Source organism: Tamandua tetradactyla, chromosome 13, assembly GCF_023851605.1.
Source record: "Tamandua tetradactyla isolate mTamTet1 chromosome 13, mTamTet1.pri, whole genome shotgun sequence".
Taxonomy (NCBI): Eukaryota; Metazoa; Chordata; class Mammalia; order Pilosa; family Myrmecophagidae; genus Tamandua; species Tamandua tetradactyla.
Window position 1 is genome coordinate 9,697,002 of NC_135339.1, and position 25,623 is coordinate 9,722,624.

At 34.4% G+C, this 25,623-nt stretch overlaps 1 protein-coding gene across 3 annotated transcripts in view; it reads left to right on the plus strand.

Moving 5' to 3' along the window:
* LOC143653579 (wings apart-like protein homolog) overlaps window positions 1-25,623 on the plus strand; it is an 86,594-nt gene that overhangs the window by 51,303 nt on the left and 9,668 nt on the right. For all 3 annotated transcript variants that reach the window (XM_077124706.1, XM_077124707.1, XM_077124705.1), the window contains exons 5-17: window positions 2,197-2,292; window positions 5,752-5,904; window positions 6,181-6,317; window positions 7,477-7,588; window positions 9,756-9,983; window positions 11,667-11,778; window positions 13,329-13,426; window positions 14,481-14,557; window positions 17,458-17,633; window positions 17,967-18,082; window positions 18,574-18,738; window positions 22,591-22,798; window positions 25,529-25,617. In XM_077124706.1, the coding sequence (XP_076980821.1) occupies window positions 2,197-2,292; window positions 5,752-5,904; window positions 6,181-6,317; window positions 7,477-7,588; window positions 9,756-9,983; window positions 11,667-11,778; window positions 13,329-13,426; window positions 14,481-14,557; window positions 17,458-17,633; window positions 17,967-18,082; window positions 18,574-18,738; window positions 22,591-22,798; window positions 25,529-25,617 (1,767 nt within the window). The remainder of the gene's footprint in view (window positions 1-2,196; window positions 2,293-5,751; window positions 5,905-6,180; window positions 6,318-7,476; window positions 7,589-9,755; window positions 9,984-11,666; window positions 11,779-13,328; window positions 13,427-14,480; window positions 14,558-17,457; window positions 17,634-17,966; window positions 18,083-18,573; window positions 18,739-22,590; window positions 22,799-25,528; window positions 25,618-25,623) is intronic.

A 25,623-nucleotide genomic window follows, 5' to 3' on the forward strand; every position in this document is an offset into this window, starting at 1 on the left:
AAAGGTTTTCACAATCACACAGTCACATTGTGACACCTGTACCATTATTCAGTCATTCTCAAGCAACATGGCTACTGGAACACAGCTCTACATTTTCAGGCAGTTCCCTCCAGCCTCTCCATTACATCTTGACTAACGGGATGATATCTACTTGATGCTTAAGAGTAACCTCCAGGATAACCTCTCAACTCTGTTTGGAATCTCTCAGTCATTGACACTTTGTCTCATTTCACTCTTCCCCCTTTTGGTCGAGAAGGTTTTCTCAATCCCTTGATGCTAAGTTTCAGCTCATTCTAGGGTTTTTCTCAATCCCTTGATTCTGAGTCTCCGCTCATTCCAAGATCTCTGTACCACGTTGCCAGGAAGGTCCACACCCCTGGGAGTCATGTCCCATGTAGAGAGGGGTAGGCTGGTGAGACTACTCGTTGTGTTGACTGGAGAGAGAGGCCACATCTGAGCAACAAAAGAGACTCTCTTGGGGGTGACTCTTAGACCTAAATTTTAAGTAGACTTGACCTATCCTTTGCGGGGTTAAGTTTCATATGAACAAACCCCAAGACTGTGGGATCAGCCTATAGCTTTGGTTGTCCACACTGCTTGTGGGAATATCAAGAATTCAACTTGGGGAAGTTGAATTTCTCCCCATTCTTATCACTCCCCGAAGGGGGGCTTTGCAGATACTTTTCCACTCACTGATCAAATCACTCTGGGATTCATCTTGGCGTCACTCTGGACAAACCAGCAAAATCTCATATCCTACCTGAGATTCCAAGTACTTATGGCGTTCAATCAAACTGTCTACATAAGTTATATTAGGAAATGCACTAGTCAAAATATAAATTTTGTAACAAACTTTTTTTTGCTTTAGTCTCACACAGAAGGTGACATTTTAAAATATTAATTACCATCTATTTTCAGCACCCTGCAATAATGACATTCCTTTGCTCTCCTCATGTAAAAACATTTTTAAAATTGTACCTTGTACATTTCACTATTATTATACCCTCTAAGCATTCCTTGATTATACCGTCTCAATCTTTAACATCTTTCTTTTTGATTTCATTTATGTCCCCAGCCCTCCTCTCTCTATCATTCTCACATGCAGCTTCATTCAGTGTTTTAACATAATTGTATTACAGTTAGGTAGTATTGTGCTGTCCATTTCTGAGTTTTTGTATCCAGTCCTGTTGCACAGGCTGTATCCCTTCAGCTCCAATTACCCAATATCTTACCCTATTTCTATCTCCTAATGGTCTCTGCTATCAACGAAATATTCCAAGTTTATTCACTAATGTCAGTTCATATCAATGAGACCATACAGTATTTCTCCTTTAGTTTTTGGCTAGTCTCACTCAGCATAATGTTCTCAAGGTCCATCCATGTTGTTACATACTTCTTAAGTTTATTCTGTCTTAAGCTGCATAATATTCCATCGTATGTATATACCACAGTTTGTTTAGCCACTCGTCTGTTGATGGAGATTTTGGCTGTTTCCATCTCTTTGCGATTGTAAATAACGCTGCTATAAACATTGGTGTGCAAATGTCCGTTTGTGTCTTTGCCCTTAAGTCCTTTGAGTAGATACCTAGCAATGGTATTCCTGGGTCGTATGTAAATATTTATGCATTCTGCTTTAGGAGTCATGTGTTTTATTACATGGTACTATACTAGAACCTATAAAAATGTAGTATATATGTAGTAAATCTCCCTATATTATAAAGCTTGAAAATTTTTGAATGATGGCACACATCTGATCATAACAGTTTGGTTAAACAAATGTAGAAAATGGTAACTGTCATAAGCTACCTGAATCCCATTGCTGGAAGATTGTGGGTCGTGAGTCATAAGTATGAGGAACAAAGTTTTACCAAAGAACATGTTGAATTAAATATATTAATTACTAAACTAGAATAAGCCTGGCCAATAGGTTTAATTTCAGTGCCATCTTCTCTTGGTTGGCAATAGTTGCACAGAGCACTACACACCAGTGCTGTGGCTGCATAACCCTGTGACTCCATGTGTCTGCCAGAGGCGTGGGAACATGGTGAAATGCATCCCAGGTAGCATCACCTGCTGTCCAGAACATATGTTTGTATATTTCAGTTATCTTTATAATTTTACTTTATTAAAGGAAGCACTTTTGTAAAGAGGGCAAAGTTAAGAGGGAAGCAATTGATCTTTTCTTCATTTCTCTAGTCTCCTACAAAAGCTGTGTATAATGCCAGACATTGGAACCATCCAGACTCAGAAGAACTACCTGGGCCTCCAGTAGTAAAATCTCAGAGTGTCACCGTAAGTAAATGTCTTTCTTAGTTTCTGACCATTTATTTTGACCTTCACTGAAATATAATGACTTCAGTTTAGTTCACTGGAATAATAAGAACTGTGGACAGGAAAACAGAACTTTTAGTGATACCAGCTTATAAGTGAGAGCCTTAAAATATTTAGATTGCTTTTACACCTAAGCCGCATTTTATGGAATTTAGGTTCTTTAGTGTTTAAGAGAGTAATTTTTTTATTTGATGTTTCTGTAACATCATACATACATGAGAAAGTGGCTTTGAGTGGATAATTTATTTTGCAGAGGAGAACCTCTTCCTGCATGCCAGTAATGTTTCCCTTCAAAACACATTTGAATGAGATATGCTTATCAAATTATTTTCTTCAGAACGACTATTAATGTCACACACAGTATTTCCAGATTTATGGTAAAGTGTCCAACATTTGGAGTTTTCAGGTCAGGTGTTTATAATAACAGTAACAAAATAATTGGGGGAGAGCAACTTTCTAAAATAATATTCTCTGTTTTCTTAAACTGATTAATTAAACACATTTTAAGCACCGTTCGATAACACAGAATCATCATTGTGCGCATTAGAAGTTATGAACCATGTGAGTGTATGCCAAGCTCCCGTTATGTGGCTGTTTATTTCCTTTCTGAATACTTCAGATTCCTGTGCTTTTTAGACTCTTTTGCCTGTCTGTTATAGTTTATGTCTCACTCCTTGCTCTTTCTCAGGGCTGTTTATATGTACAACTGTGATTCTTTATTCTCTCTAATGTTCCTGGAGACATAATAAATTGTGTTAAATGCAAGGTTAAAAAAGACTAGAATGAATCCTAAGTGGGTTTTTTGGCTTTGTTTTATGTTTTCAGTAAAACATGTAAGTTCTACCTGGTAGTTCATGGAATTTGAAATATCCTCTGTGACCTTTCAGAGGTCTTCCCTTTTTTTCAGCTTTATTTACTCTTTTTCTGGAGCTAAATTTGTCAGATAGATAAGATGTTACTATTTTTTTTTTTTTCAAAACAGCACAAGATTTTTTTTTGATTTTTAAAATTCATTACCACATGGGTTTGTGGTTCAAATTCATGCTGACTATGTGATGAGACACACACACAGTCATGTCAAGTATACCATTATTTTAAAGTTAGTCCACAGTTCACAAGATGCCAAAGCAAATGGAAGAAATCAACAGAAATCCCCTCTGGAGTAATATCATCAACCCCAGCCTCACAGATAAAGTTTTTTTATTCATTTAAATACCAAAAAACACCAAACAACTGCAAACATTTGTAACTTTTGATCATTCCGTTCTACATATATACTGAGTAATCTAAAGTTTTTTTTATTTCTTTTAAGATTTTTTTTTAAATACCAAAACACACCAAACAAATGCAAACATTTGTAACTTTTGATCATTCTGTTCTACATATATAATCAGTAATCACAATATCATCACATAGTTGCATATTCATCATCATGATCATTTCTTGGAACATTTACATCTATTCAGAAAAAGAAATAAAAAGAAAACAGAAAAAAAACATATCCCTTTATATCTTTTTTTTTACCTCACATGCAGCTTCATTCAATGTTTTAACATAACATAATTGCATTACAATTAGGTAGTATTGTGCTGTCCATTTCTGAGTTTTTATATTCAGTCCTCTTGCACAGTCTGTATCCCTTCAGCTCCAATTACCCCTTCTCTTTTTTTTTTTTTTAATTAACGGAAAAAATGAAATTAACCCAACATTTAGAAATCATACCATTCTACATATGCAATCAGTAATTCTTAACATCATAACATAGATGCATGATCATCGTTTCTTAGTACATTTGGATCGGTTTAGAAGAACTAGCAATACAATCGAAAATGATACAGAATGTTAATATAGAGAAAAAAATTAAAAGTAATAATAGTAAGAACAAAACAAAACAAAACAAAAACCTATAGCTCGGATGCAGCTTCATTCAGTGTTTTAACATGATTACTTTACAATTAGGTATTATTGTGCTGTCCATTTTTGAGTTTTTGTATCTAGTCCTGTTGCACAGTCTGTATCCCATCAGCTCCAATTACCCATTATCTTACCCTGTTTCTAACTCCTGCTGAACTCTGTTACCAATGACATATTCCAAGTTTATTCTCGAGTGTCGATTCACATCATTGGGATCATACAGTATTTGTCTTTTAGTTTTTGGCTAGACTCACTCAGCATAATGTTCTCTACGTCCATCCATGTTATTACATGCTTCATAAGTTTATCCTGCCTTAAAGATGCATAATGTTCCATCGTATGTACATACCACAGTTTGTTTAGCCACTCGTCTGTTGATGGACATTTTAGCTGTTTCCATCTCTTTGCAATTGTAAATAACGCTGCTATAAACATTGGTGTGCAAATGTCCGTTTGAGTTTTTGCCCTTAATTCCTTTGAGTAGATTCCCAGCAATGGTATTGCTGGGTCGTATGGCAATTCTATGTTCAGCTTTTTGAGGAACTGCCAAACTGCCTTCCACAGTGGTTGCACCATTTGACATTCCCACCAACAGTGGATAAGTGTGCCTCTTTCACCGCATCCTCTCCAGCACTTGTCATTTTCTGTTTTGTTGATAATGGCCATTCTGGTGGGTGTGAGATGATATCTCATTGTGGTTTTGATTTGCATTTCTCTAATGGCCAGGGACATTGAGCATCTCTTCATGTGCCTTTTGGCCATTTGTATTTCCTCCTCTGAGAGGTGTCTATTCAAGTCTTTTTCCCATTTTGTAATTGGGTTGGCTGTCTTTTTGTTGTTGAGTTGAACAATCTCATTATAAATTCTGGATACTAGACCTTTATCTGATATGTCATTTCCAAATATTGATTCCCATTGTGTAGGCTGTCTTTCTACTTTCTTGATGAAGTTCTTTGATGCGCAAAAGTGTTTAATTTTGAGGAGTTCCCATATATTTATTTCCTTCTTCAGTGCTCTTGCTTTAGGTTTAAGGTCCATAAAACTGCCTCCAATTATAAGATTCATAAGATATCTCCCTACATTTTCCTCTAACTGTTTTATAGTCTTAGACCTAATGTTTAGATCTTTGATCCATTTTGAGTTAACTTTTGTGTAGGGTGTGAGATATGGGTCTTCTTTCATTCTTTTGCATATGGATATCCAGTTCTCTAGGCACCATTTATTGAAGAGACTGTTCTGTCCCAGGTGAGTTGGCTTGACTGCCTTATCAAAGATAAAATGTCCATAAATGAGAGGGTCTATATCTGAGCACTCTATTCGATTCCATTGGTCGATATATCTATCTTTATGCCAATACCATGCTGTTTTGACCACTGTGGCTTCATAATATGCCTTAAAGTCAGGCAGCGTGAGACCTCCAGCTTCGTTTTTTTTCCTCAAGATGTTTTTAGCAATTCGGGGCACCCTGCCCTTCCAGATAAATTTGCTTATTGGTTTTTTTAATAGGTGAAGCTGTCTTCAAAGGAACCAAATCAAAAAGATGATGGAGTTTTTAAGGCTCCCGCACCACCACCCAAAGTGATAAAAACTGTGACAATACCTACTCAGCCCTACCAAGATATAGTTACTGCACTGAAATGCAGAAAAGAAGACAAAGAAGTAAGCAGCTATATACGTTTTTACTGCAAGTAGATGGATTTTTTTATGTAACATTTAGTCTTTTAATGTCTTGAGCAATACAGTACACTGACATTCACAGTTTTAGACCAAGAACTAAAATTTATCTTGTTCTACAACTACTAATGTTTTTAAAATATTTTTGTTGTTGTCATCTACTGAACTATTTTATGTGCTTAAATGAAAGGGAGCAAGCCCATGAATTTAAATATCCTAGTTCATAGTTACGAAAGAGATGGACATTTTTTCTCTTGGCAGTTATATACTGTTGTTCAACACGTGAAGCACTTCAATGATGTGGTGGAATTTGGTGAAAATCAAGAGTTCACTGATGACATTGAGTACTTGTTGAGTGGCTTAAAGAGCACTCAGCCTCTAAACACACGTTGCCTTAGGTAAGATCTTATTTTTTATTTAATAATTATATGCATGCCGTATGTCATTGAATTTTTCCAACTGGGTAGAATATTGTTATGTTAAACATTTGTGATTTTGTTGTCATGGGTGTAATTTATAGCCAACAGTAGAAGAAAGAAAGATGGGGGATCATAGCCCTTTAACAAAATGTAGGCTTCATTGTCAAGATGCTTAAAAGAATAAAGTTTATGCTAAGGTATCTTTTAAGTTCTTTTTCAGCTCATAATTTTAAACAAGAAGTAGATTAAGCATGTTTTGATCTCCATCATATTTGCATTCTATAATGAATTGAATATGTTGATTTTGATCAAATTAACAGTTTGCCATGATAGTACCATTTGTCTGGTTTTTAATATGAATGTTTTAAAGAGTAGTTTTGTATCAGTCACATCAGGAAAAATTGGTAAAGTAAGTGATAATAGTTTTATAATAAAGGTGTTTTTTCATTTCCAATGTAATTTTTTATCTTCTTTTTCTTTTCTTTAACAAAGTAGTGGTATCTGCTCTGGGACTTACAACACTGGTTTGGGAGACATGATATAATTAAGTAATAACCTTGATGAAAATACTAAAAGTGCATTCAAGTGCCGTCACACCCTGGGCTTTTCCCTTTGGAGCTAGAATCTAGCATTCCCTAATTTTAACTTACTTAGTTGCCATCTAGAATTTGAGTTTTAGAAACAATCTAAAAATGGGCTTTACTGATTTTGTGAAGGTTTTTGCTTTAGTCAGTTAGCTGAGTAATATTTTGGCACAATGAAAATTAAGAATGGTAAATTATAAATTATTAAATAAAATATCCTTCATGGTTCTAATGTTTTATTCATCTATGTTCAGTAATTATATCAGAAACATTATGAAAGGTAGTTCACACCTCATGCTTAAAATTGTAGTAGTAATATAAGGAATGTGCCAAAGATGAGCAGGTGATTTATTGTTATTTTTAATTATAGTTGACATAGTCACATACTAAGCATCAGTAAAATTTGATTAGCCTGTGTGTTTTTTTTTTTTTTCATTTTCTTTTGCCCATGTTTTTTAATACCACCTTGCCCCTGCTTGTTTTGGTATTACACAAAGTGAAGCCAATGTAGTAGATATTTCCCAGTCCTCCTAATCTAGTCTGTTTTCTTCTAGTGTTATTAGCTTGGCTACTAAATGTGCCATGCCCAGTTTTCGAATGCACCTGAGAGCGCATGGCATGGTAGCAATGGTCTTTAAAACGTTGGACGACTCGCAGCACCATCAGGTATTTTTAAGTTTCTGAGATTTAGGAGCCTTATTTAAAATGCTGGTCTATTAGGCTGTCAAAATACCTTCATTTGATATTCGTATGATTGCATATATAAATTTTTCCTAATTATGGATCAAGTCTCTTTTGTTTGCTAATTATATAGAGCTAGGACTGGAATATTTTTGCTTGATAAGTCACTTAAGATGATTTTCTCAATGCGTTCTATTTTTTCTTGTCAATTTATAATATTAAAAGTTTAATCAGTCACCATAGCTGGCATACCACACCGTGCTTGACTTTAAGTATTGATTTCCTCTAATCAGAAAGTGCGAAGATTAAGAGTCTTTTAGTATTATTTGACTCAGATAGTGTGAAAAAAAATTATTTTGAAACGTCCTAATTTTTTTTGCATGGGCAGGTTTTGGGACTCGAACCCGGGTCTCTGGCATCGCAGGCAAGAATTCTGACACTGAGTCACCATTGCCCACCCTGTCCTAATTTTTTTTTTAATACATCAATATTTTGTCAGTATGTAGCTTTGTGGAAACAATTTCTATATAAGAACCAAAAATCATAATGGTGGTGATAAGATATCATGGCAGCCACAAAGATCCAGGTAACACTTTAGACTGCTGTCTTTGGAGCTGGATAGAATAATGTAAATTTAAATTTATTTAGTCATTACTGATCAAAGATCAGTCATAATTGAATGATCTTTTTCACTGAATTTTGTTTTTACTTTTCTTTTTGAAAATCTTGAGCATAATGACTATTTTTGATTCTGCAATTCTTAGTGCTTCTGAATTATTTTTCTACCTATCAGTTTACAGCGTGCATATTTCTTTAACGTTGAATGGGGATGTGGATGATCCTCTATATTGAATATATATATAATCTTGGGCATCACTTCGTTGTGAAAAGAAATGGAATTCTCATTTTTATTATTACTTTGCTTTCTCTTAAAAATAAAGCATGCATAATAACATTCAGATTTAAATCCAAGTAAATTTTTAACATTGCTACATTTAAAAGAATGTAATCATCATTGCTAATCATTATCATAGTGGTATTTTAAGATGACTGTATTGTATTTTTCTTTAAGAAGATTATGTTCCAAATACGGATAAGATGTTAAAAAATTAATCTGATAGGTCTTCTGAACCTGAAAGCAGTGTACTTAAACCTGGATTATAATTCTATTACCATATTGTGGCAGATGAAAGAATATTTAATGAGGAGGAATACATGAGAACTGACTATTAACTTGCTTCACTCTGTAATTAGTAGAGAATCAAAATGTTAGTGTGTATTCTTGGGGATAGTGGATCTCCAATAGTCTGTACTGTGGCATCCCAATTGCTAGTTTAACTTGCTATGTAAACATTTAATCAGTCACCCAGTCTGAAATTTCTCTACTCTTGGGGTTCAAAGTTTAAATCTTTAGATTGTTACTAATGTTTCTGTGCATTGAGATATAAATGCAGAATATCCCACAATTGGAGTATCTCAAATGTAGGAGCTTTTTGTTATATTAATGCTTATCTAAAATATATCATCTTCAATACTTAAAGGTTTTTATATCTGTTGTATAGAGTGTGCTAATAACTACCTCACCTAAGTAGTTTTGAGAGCACATTAAATTAATAGTTAAAATAAAAAGTTACTTGGTTCAGCCGGAATTGATTGCTTGATTTTAAAGAAATGAACCAAATAGGTTCATTTCAACATCCTGGGTTTATATACTTATGGAAATACAGCTGTGTTTACGTTTCAGCAAAAAAATGCTAAATTTCTAATGTGGATTTCAAAACACATTTTCAGTATTGAAAAAGTATTCTATGAACTGTTCATTTAGCACAGAATGCCCAAAGAAACATTTAATTCAGCTAATATTCTTCCAGCTTTGGGACATTCATGTAAGGAAGGACTGTAGAAAAGAAAGTTTTAAGCAACAGTGCTTTATTCATTTATTTTATAAATACATTCCCTGGAATACTTTAGAGGGAAACATTGAAGAAAATTTTTTGAAGATTTCCAGTGTGGTCAGCAATATGAGTTTTAGACATGTTTTTTACCATTAAAATAGTAACTGAACAAATCTCAAAGCAGTTATTTTTCCTGAAATTGTCACCAACTGCTTTCATGAACTTTTGTTTTGTTTTGTGTGTTTGGTCTGTTGAAGAATCTGTCCCTTTGCACAGCTGCCCTCATGTACATCCTGAGTAGGGACCGATTGAACATGGATCTCGATAGAGCCAGCTTAGATCTAATGATTCGACTTCTGGAACTGGAACAAGATGCTTCGTCAGCTAAGCTACTGAATGAAAAAGATATGAACAAAATTAAAGAAAAAATTCGAAGACTATGTGAAACTGTACACAACAAGCATCTAGATCTAGAAAATATAACGGTAGGTCCCTCCCTCCTCCCTTCCTTCCATTGTAAAATAAAAACTACTTTCATAAAGTCTTTGATTTGTGACAGTTCTGCTAGCAAACATGTGACTTTGGACAAATCATTTAACCTCTTTAGTCTCAGTTGACAAATTGAGAAATTTTTCTGAGGTTTAGCCTAGAGCGTAATTCTGTTCTCTGCCTGAAATTTCTAACTTAGCTCATCTATATTTGGGTCTCTGTTCAGTAAGTGGCCGTAAATGTCTATTGAATTTTTTTTTCGATGTAGAAATTGCATTTAGGCTATTAGTAATTTCAATTCGTATTATCTGAATTTTATGAAAAAAAAAAAAATGTTCAAAGCACTTGTGAGGGCCATTTCTTTTCAGTGACTCAGTGGCTTATTCCATGCTGTTTTAGGTTGTTGACTTCTTCAAGAGATTGCAAGAACCCAAAAGACTGAGAGAACAGATTCCTAGCTACCTGCCCTCCCTGGGGCAGTGCCCTTCCTAATTAGGGCCAGGGCCAGTAGCCACCCTGTGCTCACTCAACTCCCCATCTTTAAAATGCCCATGTAGCTTTTGCTTCGTTCCAGTCATACTTTCATCTCTTTATTTTTTTTCCATCTGTCTTTTTTACTTGTAGAATCAGTAATTCCTCAATGGTTGCTAGTCCAATACTAGATAATTGGCCTGTACTTTTGAAAATAATCTTATTTTATTATTATTATTTATATCTTATTTATAATTATTATTGTATAATGCCTGGTTTTCAGATATTTCTAACGTCTCCCTTATAAAAACATTGTTTTTCTCTGGTGCCACATTGTTCTGCATTGGAGCTTGGCTATATACTTTAAGAAAGAAAAAACAATAGTTAAAGGCAACTAAAGAGAAAGGGAACTTTAATCAGTTTTTTATCCTTCCTCTTAATCTTCTGTGCTCCCTCTAGCGGTGATCCTGTAGCATTATTTATGTGTAATAATTTTGTCATGGTGCCACATGATGAGCATCCATGCTGCTAGCTCTACAGTATAAAGTTTAAGATGTGAGAGTCTGGAACACTAAAACAAAGGATTTGTATTCAAAATAGTTAAGAAAATCTACAAAACAATAAGAAATAGACAAGCAACCTTGAAGGAAAAAACTCATGGTAGGCAAAATGCATATAACTAAAAAATATGTGCTAAAATTCATTGTATAAACCAAAGCAGTAAGATACCACTTTCCATCTTCAGATAGGCATAAATTTAAAGTGATAACTTGTAAGTTCGAGGGTTCAGGGTAATTGACACCCCCACAATTTGCTTCTGAGAGTTACTTCTAACAGCCTTTGTGGAAAATTAGTCCAGTGTATTAATTTGTATTTAGAATATGTATATACTTTGATTCAGCCCATTCTTGAGCATTTGTATTATAGAAATAATAGTATCAGTATTTATTATATTGAATTGACAAGTGATAAATTAATAATGGGTTTTCTCTGAAAACTGGTCATGTGATTTAAAACATGTTTTCAATACATTGTTGTGATAAAATTAAAAATTAGTTAATTTTTTCTTAATGAAAGCATTTACTGTACTATACAGAGATCCTTCTAGCAGGCAGTGAAGTTTTTGTAAAGAAGGTCAGTTTTTAGAAATGTTGCCTCCAAATTATTGGTGAGCATCAGTGTTCATTAATGATGCTTTTGAATTTTAGACTGGGCATTTAGCTATGGAGACATTACTGTCCCTCACTTCTAAACGAGCAGGAGATTGGTTTAAAGAAGAACTACGACTTTTGGGAGGTCTGGATCACATTGTAGATAAAGGTACATTATGCACATGTATTATTTTTTTATGTATTATTTAAAACTTGAGGAAGATGTTTCATTTAAATGCAAAAAATAATTGTATCTGTTTGAAAAGTTCTGTTCTTTTACTAGTGTCCTGCAAATCTCTTCATTTTTAGAGAGCAGGCCATCAATACTTTGCTATTGGGGCTACCAAAAAACGTAAATTATAAAAGTAGGGTCTCATAGTTCAGTATCTCATAGTATAAAACCTAGAATAATGTTCAGTGAAATGTCAGATTATTGATAGCATGTGTACAGAGGGCTTTTGCCTTTTTAAGAATTGTATTTTTTTGCAGATATTATTGAGAAGTAGTTATTTATCATATATTACATCCAAATTATACAGTCAGTATCTCACAGTATCACCACTTAGTTGTGCAGTCATCATCACACTCACTTTTAGACCATTTTCGTTACTCTAAGAAGAAAGTTATCAGATAGACACACAAAAAAGAAAACCTAAAAGACCCCATGTACCTTATCTCCCCTTGTATTGACCTCTGGTATTGGTGTGTTACAGCAGTTACTGTTGATGAAAGAACTTTTTTTTAAATTTTATTTATTAAACATACCAACATACAAACACAAGCATTCTTACCATATGATCATTCCATTCTACATGTATAATCAGTAACTCACAACATCATCACATTGTTGTATATTCATCATCATGATCATTTCTTAGAATATTTACATCAATTCATAAAAAGAAATAAAAAGAAAACAGGAAAAAAATTCATACATACCATACCCCTTACCTCTCCCTTTTCATTGATCACTAGTGTTTCAGTCTATTAAATTTATTTTAACTGGGCGGGCCGCGGTGGCTCAGCGGGCAAAGTGCTTGCCTGCTATGCCGGAGGACCTCGGTTCGATTCCCGGCCCCAGCCCATGTAACAAAAACGGAGAAACAGAATACAATAAAAAAAACAAGAAAATGTTTAAAGATGTTTCCCTTTCTTCCTTCCTTCCTTCCTTCTATCCTTCCTTCCTTCTCTCTGTCTAAAAAAAAAAAAAAAAATTTATTTTAACATTTGTTCCCCGTATTATTTATTTATTTTTAATCCATAGGTTTTACTCATCTGTTGATAAGGTAGATAAAAGGAGCACCAGACACAAGGTTTTCACAACCACACAGTCACATTGCGAAAGCTATATCATTATACAATTGATGAAAGAATTTTAAGATATTACTGTTAACTACAGTCCATAGCTTGCAATAGGTATTTCTTCCCATATATATATACCACTCTGTTACTAACTCTTTGTGCATGTATCGTATATTTGTACCAGTTTACTTATTTAAATTTGTTGTGTTAATTGGTGACATACTGATATACATGACTCTAAACAACCCATTTCAAACTGAATGACCTATAGTACAGCACTCTTCCTTATATTCCCACTCATGAGTTACCCTCACCCCATTTCTATTAAAATTCAACCAACAGAGGGTTTTTAATGTTAGCTGATGGGGTAAGTATTGAGGTAACGAGACATACTTACATCCAGTTCTTTTCTCCTAGTAAAAGAATGTGTGGATCATTTAAGTAGAGATGAAGATGAAGAGAAACTAGTAGCTTCATTATGGGGAGCAGAGAGGTGTCTACGAGTTTTAGAAAGTGTGAGTATGGACAACTGTTTGGGAAAAATTGTTTAATCTTTTATGATTGTGTGTGTGTGTGAAAGTGAGACTGCTACATATTTTTATATAACCCCAGAGTTTGTCTTTTGTCAATCCATATTGAAATTTTTAATGCATTGTTAGAGCAGTCAGTTGTTAATGAACAAGTTAAATGAACAATTTTGGATTTTAAGAATACATGTATTTTAGTTATGTTACTGCCCCAAATTACATCCTGCCTGTCTGTTTGTATATGCCAAACTTTATTACTATTTTTTTTTAATGTGGAATTCTGCTTAAGCACATTAACTTGTTTGAGAAAAACAACTGTTAAATACAGTCAGGTTTTTATTTTAGTTTTCAAATTAATAATCACTTTCTTGATTTAGCTATTGAGTCAAATTGTATGTAAGCACAACTTATATTTGGTTTTAAAGAATGATATTATTGAACTGCAGTTGTTTGTAGCAAGTATAGATTAGAATTTATGCTGCCAAATGAATTTCAGGATGCACAGGTTGTATTGAACAGATTGGATTAGTTAGATTTTTTAAAAAATCATCTGTGGGGAAATAATCTTGTTAAGAGATCCTGACTTAGATAAAATTGGAATTGTTTTTCTAAAATGCTTCAGGCTTGTTAAAGAAATAGATAAATTTCTTTTGTAAAAATATATTTTAAATTAATTCATGTTTGATCTTTAAAGTATTTGTTTATTCAAAATTGAAGATCGCTCTTTTCTGATGTTCAGAATCCTCGGTAATTCATTACAGTGAATAATATAGTTCAGACTATATTAATTATGAATGAGTGGGTATAGCAGTGGTGCTTTTAATTTTGTTATAAAGTAGTAGCTATATTATTTTACATCTGGAATATCTGGGCTGTGAAGTTATTCCCTTAGATGACAAGGACTGTGTTTCTTCTTCGTCTTTGTATCTTTTATTGTACCACACATATAAATGTGTGTTGTATGTGAATGAATGGAAATTACAGAATGCCACAATCATACAAGAGAGGTAGTGTTTATTATTTTCACATTTTTCCCTTTTAGGTAACTGTGCATAATCCAGAAAATCAAAGCTACTTGATAGCATATAAAGATTCACAGCTCATTGTTTCATCAGCTAAGTAAGTTTTTCTAAAATCTCACATATTATTTATTTAAAGGGTTTGGATTGATCATAAAGTAGAATTGTTTCACATTCTTTCCTGAGGTGTTTGGTCTTATGTTCTTTGAATCAAGCACTACAGTAGAGTCCCATAGTTAGAGGTGCAGATTCTGGAGCTGGAATGACTGCTGTGCTTCCTAGTTTCATAACTTTGTATCTTGATCTGTGTAACTTTGGGCAGATCATTTACTTGCTACTAGTTTTTCAGATGTGAATGAGTTAGGGGGAGTGATGATTGTATTTACTCCTTTGGGTTGTTATAACAACTAAATGAGTTAATATTTATACGTATTCTTTTATATGTATATCTGTAAAGCCTAGAACAGTGCTTGATGTAATATTAAATGCCTAAGTATTGGTTCTTATTTTTATTAGAAATGAGCTCTTCTAGCTCTCTTCATTTGCCCTTTGAGCTAGTTTGCCAAGAATCTATGTGGCTTTCTCTGTTCCCTGCTAACCAACTTTCACGGCAAATAGACTAATGCTGTTATCTCAGTACACTTAAAATTTCCCAATATGACTCCAGTTTTGGTTCTGTCTCAGTATTATTGCAGCCCCTTCCTGATATCTCTCTCCTAGTTCCTAAGATCTCTGCTCTAGTTTTCTTTTTTTATATTAACTTTTAATTTTTTTTAATTACCAAAAAAACACCAAACACATTCATAATTTTTGATCATTCCGTTCTATATATAATCAATAATTCACAGTATCATCGCATAGTTGCATATTCATCATCATCATCATCATTTCTTGCAACATTTCTGCTCTGGTTTTCTGACCTTTTGCCTATCTAGCACAGTACCAGAGGAAGTTAACTTTCCCCAAATCTCTACTTTGAAAAAATAATCCCAACGGCAAATCTCTTAATCCTTGTTGCCTTTGGATATCGTATTTTCCAGGTTCCTTGATTAAGTGTAAGAGGCCCACCACAGTCTTATCTGCAGTTTTTTTTTTTTTTCTTTTTCTTTTACCTCTCTCTTTTTGGAGAATTTTAAATCTGAACAAAGTATACAAAATTGTATGAAAATCCCCCATCCACACATCTCTCAGCGTGAACAGTTAACATTCATGGTTAGTCTTGTTTCCATCTATAACCCCATCTATCTCTCCTACCCCTGAATTATTTTGAAACAAATGCCAGATGTTTATGGATAAAGCATTAACTTCATCCATAAATGCTTTAGTAAGTAATCTGGAAAACTGAAGGACTCTTTCTAAAAATAAAACCACAATACTAGTTCATACCTTATAAGTTAATAATTGCTTTATATTATCAAATGTCCAGTCAGTATTTAAATTCCCAGTAGTCTCAGTAGTCTCCAGTAGACTTTTTTTATTCTGTCAGTTTTCCCTCTGTCTTTTTTTTCTTCCTGTATCTGTAAATTTTATATCACATTTGGTACCTTTCACATATATATTCTAGTTGTTTGTTACAATGTTTTACCCTTCCTTCACAAAGAATATTCTTCTTGCAAATTAAATCTGTTTTTTTTTTAAATGTCTTGTATGTTTGCCATAACCTCAAGTACTTTGTAAAAGGAGATATTTGATGGGACAGGTTTGGGCTCTTTTAATTATAATTGGGAAATCTAGTCCAGTTGGCTTGGAAGTGGCAGTAGAGGTCAGAATTGGATGCTTGTGAATAAGCACTCATCTGTCTTTCTGAGTGTTTTAATAGAACCCTGATAAATACAGGAGTAGCATATTGAAAGATTAAATCCTCCCCCATCCCCCGGAATACACATAATTCAGCTGAGTATTGCTTAAGGCAGTTGAGTTAAGCAGTGACGACGACATGATGATTCTGAGATCCCTAAACATCAAAAGAAAGGATTTTTTAGGTTAGTCATAAAAAATGTCTTCCTGATCAGAGGATTGTGAAACACTAAGGAGCCTTGTAGGCTTTCCTCAGTATGTTTTAAGGATTGGCACAGAGTGGATTAAACATGTTGCAGTTTTCTTTAAGAATTTCGTATAACAAATAATACATGCAGATTCAGCTGACAGAGTCCGCTTCCTTGATTTGTTGTAAGTAAGAGATGTTTTAAAAATATATTGATGGGTGAACCACAGTAGCTCAGCAGGCAGAGTTCCTCGCCTGCCATGCTGGAGACCCAGACTCGTTTCCCGGTGCTTGCCCACGCCAAAAAAAAAAAAGAAAAATATATTGATGGACTTGGCAATTTGAAGAGTCTTCAAAGATATTAGACCCATTTAAGTTTCCTTGCTATTTTGGGTAGAAACTTGAGAATTATTGGATATAGTTGATAGATACTTTGTTTGGCTGCCAGGAGACATGTAAATGAAAATACCTCAAATTAAAGTATATAATTTGCTCTGATGCATATGAAGTATTTGATTCCTGTCTACCCGAAGTTATTATGCACTATTAATCTAAACATTATCTGCCTGTTAAGAGCTTACATTCTAAATGAAAATTCTGTAAATAAGATGCAGAGGTGTCCAGTGCTAGCTTTTAAAAAGGTTTTGCTCTGTTTGGGGAGGGGTTGTGCTAGGTCTGTTGTATTGGAATGAGTGGTGATATGGGGGTAGCTCCTGGGAAATAATAGAGCTGGCTAGTGGTAGATGCCGGATGTAAAAGAAACTTCTACCATGAATTTATCATTAAAAACTAGAGAAATTTTTAAAATTAGCTTCCAAAATAAAAGAAACTTAGCATGTAGTGTGATATCAGACATACTTGGTACATGATTGAATATTTAATGACTTATAATTTCTAGAGTAGGAAAAATAAATGAATCTGACTGTATTTTTGACAGCTTTTGAACCATTAGGTTCTAGGTAAATAGAAATTATTATTACTTTAGCCTAATGATCTATGTTTTATTTTCTCTTAAGAGCATTACAACATTGTGAAGAATTCATTCAGCAGTATAACCGTGCTGAAAACAGCATATGCTTACCTGACAGTAAGCCTCTGCCTCATCAGAATGTAGCTAATCATGTAGGCAAAGCAGTGGAAGACTGCATGAGGGCCATCATCGGGGTGCTTCTCAATTTGACTAATGACAATGGTAGGTCATATTTTCTATATATTTTCTATTAATAGATTATTACATAAGAAACAAGTTATCCTCTTTGTTTCTTCTCTTTTGAATATAATGATTTTTTTAAATTGCCATAATGTAATTTACTTACATATGTGTAATTTAACTGCTTTTAGGTATTGATGTCTTTATAAACGGCCTAGGAACTTGGCTCAGGAAATACTACAAGGTCAACAATTTATATCAGTAAAAGAATAGCTATACACTTCTATCTTTTAATGCCATTTTAATAAATACTAGTTGTTAGTATCATAGGGAGGAAACAGTATAAACACTGCTTCTTCCAATCTTGCTCTTCAGAATGGGGCAGCACCAAAACAGGAGAACAGGATGGTTTGATTGGCACAGCGATGAACTGTGTGCTTCAGGTTCCAAAGTACCTACCTCAGGAGCAGAGATTTGATATTCGAGTGCTGGTGAGTCACAGCCCTATTTCACACATGAGTATTTTATCTAATGGGATGGTGGAAACTTCATCATAGTTTTGGATTTAAGGACCAATGATTTCATATACTGTAGGTTGTTGTAACGAATTCCTCATGAACATATCTCTGTTGTATAAAAGGGAACAGTGAAGCACCCTATGTAAAAGTGCAAGGATGAGAACTAAAGGTGGTTATGAAAAACTAGAGTTTGAGTAATGGATGGTGGTAACGGTAGTACAATATTGTGAATGTAATTAATACCACTGAATTGTCCACATGAAAGTGGTTAAAATGGGAAATTTTGTGTTTTGTATCTTGTTACAAACATTAAAAAATGGGAAGGCCATTTTTTATTTATACATTTTTATACAAATATTGTATATTGTTTTTTTAACCGTTAAGTTTCTGTCAATAAAAATTTAGGTTTATTACATTCGTTTTTAATTCTCTTCTGTGAAATATGCATCTTTTCATTTTTGTAGGGATTGGGTCTACTGATCAATCTAGTGGAGTACAGTGCTCGCAATCGGCACTGCCTCGTCAACATGGAAACTTCGTGTTCTTTTGATTCTTCCTTCTGTAGTGGAGAAGGTGATGATAGTTTAAGGATAGCTGGACAAGTTCATGCTGTTCAGGCTTTAGTGCAGGTAAGCAGCATCTTAAAAATAAAAACACCTGCAGTTTGTCAGATTTGTCCCATTCCTTTATCAGTTGGACCTTTCTCCTGCAACTCTCCTCCCCCCTCCACACACACCTTTCTCTTTATAGACCAGTGAGAGAGATACACTGATTTAGAATTGACCCTTTACTCTGCTGGCTGTTTGCAAACTGCTGAGATCCGTCCTTACACATAATAGCCTACTTGCCCTGGTTGTTCAGTCAACTGACTATGTATCATTGTTGCAAAAAGCAGAGAGAAGACATTTTTGTTTTGTGAATCAAAAGTACATTATTGATAACAAACTTGGACCAGCCTTAGCCCCACTCTCACCCCACTCTTCCACCTCAAATCCTCCAGGATTTATTTACCGGTCTACTCTGTATCCAGAACATTGTTAGACCCTATGGACCATAGAAGAATTGGAAGCCTTTTGTTACCTTCTGGTCTGAACAGTGGCAAAATGACTGAGTATAAGAGATCCTGGAAAAAGACAAGTTCTTTGACTCTGTATTAGTTAAGGTTCTCTAAAGAAACAGAATCAACAGGGAACACTTGCAAATATAAAATTTATGAAAGTGTCTCATGTGAACGCAGGAGTGCAGAGTCCAAAATCCGCAGGGCAGGCAGTGAAGCCGACCACTCCGATGGAGGGTCTGGATGAACTCCACAGGAGAGGCTCATCAGCTGAAGCAGGAATGGAACTGTCTCCTCTGAATTCTCCTTAAAAGGCTTCCCGTGATTAGATTAAGCATCACTCATTGTAGAAGACACTCCCCTTTGGCTGATTACAAATGGAATCAGCTGTGGATGCAGCTGACACGATCATGATCTAATTCTATAAAATGTCCTCATTGCAACAGACAGACCAGCACTTGCCCAACCAAATAAACAGGTACCACAACTTGGCCAAGTTGACACATGTTCCTAACCATGACAGACTCATTTAAAGTCATTTTCCAGTTTTATTCTTCTTCGTGTGTATAATTGATAGTTAACTATAGGTAGGAAGTGTTCCCCAGATTTTTTCTCTAGAATTCATAGTACTCAGTCTTGAAAAACTGTAAGTTTAGTTTTTAGTTCTTTAAAATATAAAATTATACATGAGGGTGGTGCAGTGGTGGCTCAGTGGCAAGAATTCTCGCCTCCTGAGCTGGACACCCAGGTTTGATTCTTGGAGCCTGCCCATGCCAAAAAAAAAAACAAAAAACATATATACATATATATGTACACACACACACATATATATATGTATATATGTATGTGAAGCCAGTGAGGAAATGATGTTAATAATAATAGTAATGGGGTGCACAGGTTGTTCAGTGGTAGAATACTTGTCTTCCATGTGGGAGACCCGGGTTTGACTCCTGGACCATGCATTCCCCCCCTCCCCCAAATCATAATGGTAAACAGTATTATTAGTAATAATAATTGGGAATAGTAAACAATTTTTGGTCTTCAGCTGTCATTTAGGGATACTTTTGTTTGTTTGTTTATAAGCTAGGGATACATTTAACACTAAAAACATTTTGTAAATGTTTGGTCTCCACCTCTTATTTATAATTTTTTAGGCCCCATTGACACATTTATTTTTCTGCTTAGAAGAGGCATTCCTTTCCTGTGTAATGTTCTTTTTAAACTTTTAATTTTGGAATGATTAGGGACTCGCTGTAAGTTAGAAAAATGATAGACTCCCATGTACCCTTCATGCAACTTCCCCTAATGGTGATACCTTATATATCTGCAGAACAATGTCAAAAGCAGGAATTTTGTGTTTGTTTCCATTAATGCGACTACAGACCTAATTCAGTTTCACCATTGTTTACCCTGCATTTGTCTATGTGTGTATGTCTGTTTATGCAGCTTTATTCCATATGGACACTCACATGCACACCACCACAATTAAAACTGTCACTGGGAAAGCACTCCTTCATGTTATCCTCTCCCCACTCTACCTGCTTTTTGTCTCCTGAAAATCACTCATCTGTTCTTCCTGTCTATAATGTGTCATTTTGAGAATATTATATAAATGAAATTTGATAGTATGTAACCTTCTGTGATTAACTTTTTTCACTAAGCATCTGCCCTTGAGTCCTATAAAGGCTATTGCACATATCAGTAGAGTTTGTTTGGTTCATTGCTTCATGGTATTCCATTGTATGAATGTACTAGAGTTTGTTCAGCTATTCTGGTCCCTGCTTTTTAATACTGACCCTTTGTTCAAATGTAATCTAAAATGAATAAAATCATAACTGGCCTCAGAAGTTGTTTTTGAAGAAGTAGGTGGTCTGTTTTATCCGCATAGTAGGGGTTAATTTGCAGAAGCCAGCGTACTCCCCCATGCACCCCCATTTGTGGGTTGTTTCAGGGAGTCTCAAATTTTCCTACGTTGTCTGCCCTGGTTGTATATGGTAACACCCAGCTTCGTGTTGCAGTAGAGATGCCTGTTCTTCAGGGATTCGTCCGTCAACATGTCTCAGTTTTCTTTACTTGCTATTATTTATCATGTTTAGTTAGCCCAAAGCTCTTGTTTTTAGGCTATAACTAATACCTTTTGGATAGTGGTTTGGATGCTTTTGCTTTATAAAATTGGACTTTATACTCCCCTCAGTTATTTTAAGTATTTCAGAAGGGCTCTTAATATCCTTTTCCTTTTCCAGGCATTTTCAAATTAGATAGTTCTAATTCCTAACGTGAGTTTTCTTTTATTAGCCTCCTTAGTTGCCCTCCGTTTCTTATTTTCTTTTTTAAAGAGAAATTTAAAGAAATCAGTTTATTTTAAAAATCAGCATGATGTCTCCCCATTGTTATAAAGGAAAACACATTTAGAAAGCTTAAAATGCCTAAGTCCATTTCTTAAAAAGTAATTACTTATAATTATTTTTTGTGTACCTGTCCTGATAAATGGCTGTTTATACATATTAACATATGAACAATAGTTCTACATAAATGGAATCTTAATATACATATTATGACTGGTGTATTTTTTTTTTCCTTTGTCTTATGAATCAGAGGATTCATCCTAAAATGTATCTTGCTTTGGGAACAATTTTTAGAACTGCTATAACAAAGCTTAATTTTTATCTTCTTAAAGGTATATTATCTTACACATGCCTATTTAAAGTTTATTTACCCTTTTCAATACTCAGAAAATCTTTTGAGACCTAACTTGGTATTTAGTGTTCAAGTAGTTGTCCTTAGTAACTTGAAGCTTTTCTTACATCATGTCAGTGAGTTAGATGCTTCCTGTATGTTCAGTACTGTTCCAGTATAGGTTAAATAAAGTAAGTGGAGGTGAGGCATTTAGTGTTTGCCCCTTAGTGTTTCCATTGTTAAATGTGTCAATACAATTGAGATCTGTTTTTGGGCCTTTCAGAAAGACCTTTTGCTTTTTACTTTTTTTGACAGTTCTTTAAATTTCTTTTAAGGAAGCTCATGTTGCCTTTCCTCCAGTGTTGTATAGTTTAAGTGTCCTTCCTTCCAGGTAATTCCTCCAGCCTACTCAAGTTTTTTTGTTCTTTTAAAGTCAAGTTTGTATTTTTGGCTTTAATATCTTATCAGCATTAATCAAAATAGAGGAGATTATGAGACTTTCATCATGGAAACAATATTTACATCACTGGTGGATAACACAGTTAATTAGCATTTTTTAACTTTTGTTTTGGGCTTGGTGGAATGCAGAGCAAGGGCTTTTACTGATACTGACCATTTTTACCAGGCAACAGGGCTTCTGGGGTTAGTGATATTTAAAAGTGAGCAGAACCTTATCTTTGAGTACATGTATAGTTTTATGTTGGTTGGTGATCTCTTTTTAATGATGTTAAAAATCAATTTTCATCAGCTGTTTCTTGAGCGAGAGCGAGCAGCCCAGTTGGCAGAAAGTAAAACAGATGAATTGATCAAAGATGCTCCCACCACTCAGCATGATAAGAGTGGAGAGTGGCAAGAAACAAGTGGAGAAATACAGTGGGTGTCAACTGAGAAGACGGATGGTACAGAAGAGAAACAAAAGAAGGAGGAGGACGATGAAGAACTTGACCTCAATAAAGGTATTATTTTTTGTATACGAGTGGTGTATACAAATTAAGAATAAAGTTCAGTTTTTTTCCTTCAAAACATAATGTAATTTGCGTATTGTTGAAATTTTACTTTTTTGTGGCCTCTCCAGTTCATAACCTCAATTCATGTGGTGCAGAGACAGTTGTGCTGCTGTAAAGAAAAGTGAGACTGGCCAAGCCATTTACTCTTTCTGGGCCCTCCTTCTTTTACTTTTCTGTAAGAGAAATGGTTGAGCAGCATGACCCGTAAAGACTATTCCAGTTTTGAAATTTTTAGATTCTTTTATCAGCCACACTCTCAAAAGCCTAGATGTACTGTTGGAAGTTACTGTAATGATTTTCAAATGGTGAATAGTAGGTGACAAACACAGGAATGTACTGGAGGTAATATCTTTACTAACTGAACACTAATTACTGTAGTTAGGAACTGTATTACTTGGTTTGGCATTTATACAAGCTCTGCAAGATAGCCATTTGTAAATTTATTTCACTATAAAGGCCAGATATTAAATATGTAATCCTCAGCAGTATCTAATTCTGAGAGCCTGTGCTCTTTGTTGTGCCCAGCTGCACTCCAATTCTAGTTGTGATGTTTTAAGTAATTAAGTAATTTTTGTTCTATCTTCAGTTACTGAGTTTTTTTTATTAATTAAAAAAAATTAACTAACACAACATTTAGAAATCATTCCATTCTACATATGCAATCAGTAATTCTTAATATCATCACATAGATGTATGATCATCATTTCTTAGTACATTTGCATCGATTTAGAAAAAGAAATAGCAAGACAACAGAAAAAGAAATAAAATTATAATATAGAGAAAAAATAAAAATAAAAATAAAAAAATATATATAAAAAACAAACAAACAAAAAAAACTATAGCTCAGATGCAGCTTCATTCAGTGTTTTAACAATTACATTACAATTAGGTAGTATTGTGCTGTCCATTTTTGAGTTTTTGTATCTAGTCCTGTTGCACAGTTACTGAGTTTTGATGTTTTGTTTGACATGATGGTATTTTTGGTTGTCTGTTTTTTTTATATATAACAGCTTTATTGAGATATAATTCACATACTGTTAAAGTCTTTTTTTAAAATGCTATGATTTAAAAAAAAAAAAAAGAGTGGGCCACTGTGGCTCAACAGACAGAGTTCTCGAAGCCTGCCATGCTGGAGACCTGGGTTCGATTCCTGGTGCCTGCCCATGTGAAATAAGAAAATGCTGTGATTCAGTTTGTTCACAAGTTTGTGCAGTCTTCACCACTGTGTAATTCCAGAACTTTTTTCTCAACCTCTGAAGAATCCTTATATGCATTAGCAGTTACTCCCCACTCCCATTCCCTCCTCCCCTCAGCCCCGATAGCTGCAGTATAGTTTCTGTCTTTTTGAATTTGCCTGTTCTTTACATTTCATATAAATGGAATCATATTATATGTGGTCTTTTATGACTGATGCCTTTTTCATACCTTTTTTTCTGTGTTATATACAGCATAACATTTCCCAATGTAACTATTTTCAAATATACGATTCATTGGTGCTCATTAAATTCAGTGTTGTGCTACCATTAACACTGTCCATTGCCAAAACTTTGTCATTGCCTCGAACTTCGTTCTTTTTTTCAGTTTAGTAATATTCTATTTTATGTATATACCAAATTTTGTTTATCCAGTGATGGACATTTGAATTGTTTCTACTTTGGGGCTTTTTTGAATAATGCAGCTTGAACATTCATATACAAGTTTTTGTGCAGACGTGTTCTCATTTTTCTTGAATATATAACTAGGTATGGAATTTCTGGGCTATGTAATAATTTTTTGAGTTTAACATTTTGAGGAACTGCTGAACTCTTTTACAAAGTAGCTGTACCATTTGAAATTCCACCAGCAATGTATGAGAGTTCCAATTTTTCTGCATCCTTCCCAACACTTACTATTTGTCTTTTTTTTTCATTGTTGCCATTTTGGTGGGAATAAAGAAGAATCTTGTGGTTTGGTTTGCATTTTCCTAATGACTGATGATGCTGAGCATCTTTCATGTGCTTATTGGTCCACGTGTATTTTCTTTGGAAAAATATTTCTTCAAATCCTTTCCCCATTTTTAAATTGAAATGTCTTGTAAGATTTCTTTGTATATATTTGATTTGCAAATATATTCTCCCCTTCTGTGGGTTTTCTTCGTACTTCCTGATGGTGTCTTTTTTTTTTTTTTGACATGGGCAGGCATCGGGAAATGAACCCAGGTCTCTGGCATGGTAGGCAAGAAATCTGCCTGCTGAGCCACTGTGGCCTGCCCTGATGGTGTCTTTTGAAGCATTAAAGTTTAATTTTGAAGGAGTCTGTTTATCTTTTTTTCTCTTTTTGTCACTTGTGCTTTTGTATTTAAGAAACAATTGCCTTTTACTTCTTGGCCTTTTGGCTGTGCTGTGATCAAGTTTAAGAAATTATTGCCTTTCCCAAAGTCATAAAAATAATGTATTCTCATGTTTTCTTCTAAGAATTTTATGGTTTTAGTTAATAAGTTTAGGTCTAAGGTTCATTTTTAACTAATTTGTGAGGAAGAGGTCCAACTTTATTCTTTTACGTGTACATATCCAATTGTCTTAACACCATTTTTTTTTTGATGTTTAGGAGTTTTGAAGAAAAAGTAACCAACAAAATTGTTGATACTATGGGTTTTTATTTTTTGAGGACTGTTATAAATTTTTGTTTAAATATTTTCAGCTCTTCAGCATGCTGGCAAACACATGGAAGATTGCATTGTGGCCTCGTACACAGCACTGCTTCTTGGTTGTCTTTGCCAGGAGAGTCCAGTAAGT